This window comes from Elaeis guineensis, chromosome 14 (genome assembly GCF_000442705.2).
Source record: "Elaeis guineensis isolate ETL-2024a chromosome 14, EG11, whole genome shotgun sequence".
Lineage (NCBI taxonomy): Eukaryota > Viridiplantae > Streptophyta > Magnoliopsida > Arecales > Arecaceae > Elaeis > Elaeis guineensis.
In genome coordinates this window covers 58244292-58248805 of record NC_026006.2, presented here as the reverse complement: position 1 = coordinate 58248805, position 4514 = coordinate 58244292, and the positions used below count along the sequence as shown (strand labels likewise).

Genomic DNA, 4514 nt, shown 5'->3' with positions numbered 1-4514 from the left:
TAACGAGAAACGCCTGCTTCAACATTAAAGAGGAAAAAAATACATAATACTGGGGGAGAAAAGAAGATGGTTACGAAGGTTATGGTACTACCGTTCTGCAGAGAGCTATCAGCCTGCAGCAGTCGTAACTGCAGGGCTAAAAATAAAGGAATAATAAGCCAAGTCCTCATTTTTTTTTTCCCAAAAAAAAAAAAAGAGCCAAGACATCAAGAATAGAAATGGAACTGGAGCTGTATCTCTGTCCTCCTATATAGATCTCTCTTTTGACCTCTTTCTTGGAGCATGACATGGATCGGGTCCTTAATTAACTACTGAAATGAAGAACGAAGAAGACTCTTAGGAGGCGCCAGTGCCAGTGTTGCCGGCATCAGATGTGGATTGGTCACCGAAGATTCGCTTGCGGAAGTCAGAGACCATGAGGGGAAGACCATGGCGGAGGGAGACCTTGGGCTCCCAGCCGAGCAGTTCCTTCGCCTTGGTGATGTCAGGCTTGCGCTTGTGGGGATCATCCTCAGTGTTGGGCCGGAACTCGATCCGGGCATTGGGATCGATGGTCTCCTGCACCACCTTGGCGAGCTCCAGCATTGTGAACTCACCAGGATTCCCAAGGTTGAATGGCCCAACATGCTCTCCTTCCATCAGCCTCATCAACCCCTCGACCTGTTCAAGCTCTCATTGTCAAATTCTCTCAAACAAATGTATTTGTGAGCTTCAATCTCTAGACATCCACCTCTTCTCATGAATCAAGGTGTATAAAGATCAAAGACTAGTATGCGAGGAAGTAATATGAACTGGGGTAGCCGTTTGCAAGGAGTTCTTGACAAGCCAGAGATTTTGTTAAGGATGTGCTTGAACAAAAATTAAAACCAGAACCCAGAAGCGAGTTTGAAATATGGGCTAACCTTAGACTAGATTGCAAGGTGTCAGTGGACTGGAAGGTCAACTTGTCAAACTTTCCAGCCTAGGAAGTAAGAATACACGTATAAGGTTCTTGGGCTGAGGACAGCGTGGGACAACCTCAAACATGGGTCCAACATAGCACATTGACAATGACAGCCTACTAGATCATGTTTGAATTCATCAAACTTGAATTAAACAGGAAAATAATATATATCATATATTATATTTAATTTATAAACAAAAACTAATGGCGACAATGTTTACCAGAAAGTGAACATAGCAGCAAATAGATTAATTCATAAAGACATGCAATTAGCTCAAAGTATGTGTGGAAGCCTAGCCTAAAACTCTCAGTCTCGCCAAACTTTATACTAATTATTCTTCAACAGCTAAAAGTTTCCTCGGAATTAATTGAATTGAAACCAAAATGGGCCTAGTGTAGTTCAAAACAGAAAACAGAAACGGACACGTAAATAAAAAGTTAAGCAAAAAGACAAGGAGGAAACCGTACCAGATCAGAGACGTACTGGAAACTCCTCGTTTGCTTCCCATCCCCGTAAACTGTCATTGGTTCCTTCCTCAGCGCCTGAAATTATTACAACCAACAACCCCATTTTTTATCACACTAATTAAACACAAAGTATCTTAAAATTATTTAATTAACACAAACATACTTTGTAGTTCGTACATATGTTATAATATTAAAAAAAGATCATAAAAAGCCTAGAATAAAGAAGGCTGACCTGGGCCACAAAGTTGCTCACCACCCGGCCATCGTCGATGCACATGCGAGGCCCGTACGTGTTAAAGATTCGAGCAATCCTAACCTGCATCAGAGGGAGGGGAAAATTTAGTTCTAAAACTAATTAATTAATAAATTTTACATTATAAGCAGATAATTAAACAATTAATCGGATAATTATAATTAGAGAAGAGAAGAGGGGAGGCCCACCTCAACGTGGGCACCACGATGGTAGTCCATGGTCAGCGTCTCCGCTGTACGCTTGCCCTCGTCGTAGCAGCTCCTAACACCTGCGGCCCCATCCAGGACACGTGTCAGTAGACAGGCAAGTTTGTCAACCTGGAAGTCAGACCTCTGCAACTGGTCCACTGGTCCGTTGCCACCCTACTTTTCTTCCATCGTCCCCAAAAGTCCCCATCGAAAAGGGGGAAAAAAAAAAAGGTATATATTTGATGCTGCTTTCCTTTATTCAAATTCTTAATCATATATTACAAAACAAGTGCTATAGTCGGGAATTAGTTTCTCGTAATTCTTGAAACCACTTTTTAATTAATATTTCATTGTAAAAGATTCAAATAATCTTATCAAACAATTGTTTTATAAAAAAGTAGCCCAATCTTTCACCCCTTCACAGGAATATCATCAAATACCAATAAAACAAAGCTAGAGATAGAGAGAGGGGGGAATACCAATGGGATTGACGTTGCCCCAGTAGGTCTCAACCTGGGGGTGCTGGAGGGGGTCGCCATAGACTTCACTGGTGCTGGTGAGGAGGAAACGGGCGCCGACCCTCTTGGCCAAGCCGAGCATGTTGAGGGTTCCCACCACGTTGGTCTTGTGCCAAGAGCCAAAACTGGATGAATTAAGGCTAACAATATAAGGCAAAAGTTGTCCCAAGAGAAGGGGAGATACCACATCCCCACACACAACTGCAAGCAGTAACAGGAGAACCGAAAGGGTCAATGTAAGCAAGAAATTGACCACCAGAAAGACAAGGAAGAAAGCCCATCGATTCTCGACCAAAAAGACCAATTTTGTTCTACAAGGAAAGAACACCGATTCTCGACACAAAAAAAAAACAATTTTGTTCCACAAGGAAAGCCCCTCTACCACAACAACGCGTGGAGTCATAAGGAAATAACTATAATTTTCGCAATAAAGAGTTTTTTTTGGTTTTCTACGGCAGAAGAAGATGCTCTGTGCTGAGAAACCCGAAACAGGGGAAAGCCATACGCAAAAATGAAGAAATTTTGAAGGGAAGACGGTGACTTTTAAAGTGAGGAATTGAAAGAAAAGAGAAACCTTTGTCACTGAGTTCACAGATGGGGAGAGAGATTCGAGAAATTCGTTAAAAAAATTCTGACAAAGGTGGAAAATTTTTTATCTCTTCGGACAAAAAATCGCAACTTTAGGAAGAGCACATAGAAAAATTGCAAGAAAGGAGAGGATTTTATCACAAAAGAACGCATATGGGTGAACGAACTAAAAAAGAGATCTTTATCGCGAAAACCCTAATCTAATCTATCAAACAGAAGAGGAAATTTTCCATGGAGGAAGAAGAGAAATCATCGATCGAAAAGGATATGATAGTCTTGACGGGGTTGAACTTATAGTGCACGGGAGAAGCCGGGCACGCGAGGTGGTAGATCTGGTCGACCTCGAGGAGGAGCGGCTCCACGACATCATGGCGGATAAGCTCGAAATTAGGGTTCCCGAAGTGATGCATCACGTTCTCCTTCTTCCCGGTGAAGAAGTTATCCACCACGATCACGCTGTCACCGCGAGCAAGCAGACGGTCCACGAGATGGCTCCCCACGAACCCCGCCCCGCCGGTCACTACGATCCTCAGCCCCTTCCGCTTCAGCCCCAGCGGCACCTTCCCCCCGATGAACCTCCTCACCGGGAGCGCCTCCCGGTGGTTGTAGTACCCTCCGCCGACGCCGGCGGCGGAGCGGCGGACGAGGTCGACCATGACTTGGGCACCGACGGCAGATCCCGCGGCCGGAGACGCATGCGGGAGGAGGACGAAGGCGAGGGAGGCGAGGGCCATCCCGACGAGCACGCAGAGGAGTCTTTGCTCACCGAGTAGGTAGCGGAGCGGCCACGAGAGCCAGCCAGACCGCTTCGGAGGCTTCGGCGAGTACCCGCCGGCGCCGTCCTGGGGCTGGGGCTCGTGGCCTCTATAGATGAGCTCCGAACCCATCCCGGAGATGGCGGAGGCGGAAAGCGAGGGACTAAAACGTAAAGGGGAAGATATTTTGAGGGGGGTATCCACAAAAGATCTTCGGCCTCCTTCTCCCCTTTGTAACTTGTGAGGAGAGAAGGGTAAGGGACGTTTCAGTAGACGAAAAGAACTCCGACGATCTAATTGCGTAATTTCCCCGGAGCTCGCTGCCGGGAGCGTGGATTGTGCCGCCTCCGCCCTTACTTTGGTATTTAAAGACGGGCAGTGTTCTGCTGTCCCGCAGGAATTAAAAATAGGTCATCCCATCCTTCCATCCTGACCCTGACCGTCCGATCGTTCATCCACTTCAGATGCCACCCATGTTGTATCTCATAAACTCCTAAAACAAAATAAACCCTTCTTTGCTTTGAAATAACGAAACTGACTAATCTATGTCAAGAAAATATAAATTATTTTTTATTTTTTTATGGGTAAAAAATTTACTTTAGAACCTAAATTTTTTGAGATAAATATATCTCAAATAATATTTAAATAAAAAACTTATTTATTTATATATTTTATATATTAAAAAAATAACTTCCAAATTTATTATTTATAATCTTTTACATTATTATTTTTTTAGATAAATTATCAAAATTTATTTATATTTTTTATAATATTTTTTAGATTTTTTAGATTTAACAAAAA

At 43.6% G+C, this 4514-nt stretch overlaps 1 protein-coding gene across 1 annotated transcript; it reads right to left on the bottom strand.

The window, feature by feature from the left end:
* LOC105057468 (UDP-glucuronic acid decarboxylase 2) lies at window positions 1-3988 on the bottom strand. The gene is made up of 6 exons (XM_010940084.4): window positions 3228-3988; window positions 2332-2479; window positions 1853-1932; window positions 1644-1727; window positions 1412-1486; window positions 1-660 (listed from the first exon to the last, which is right to left on the bottom strand). Exons 1-6 carry the CDS (start codon window positions 3843-3845, stop codon window positions 337-339), a joined length of 1329 nt encoding a protein of 442 aa, XP_010938386.2. The 5' UTR covers window positions 3846-3988; the 3' UTR covers window positions 1-336.
* Window positions 3989-4514: the final 526 nt, after the last annotated feature.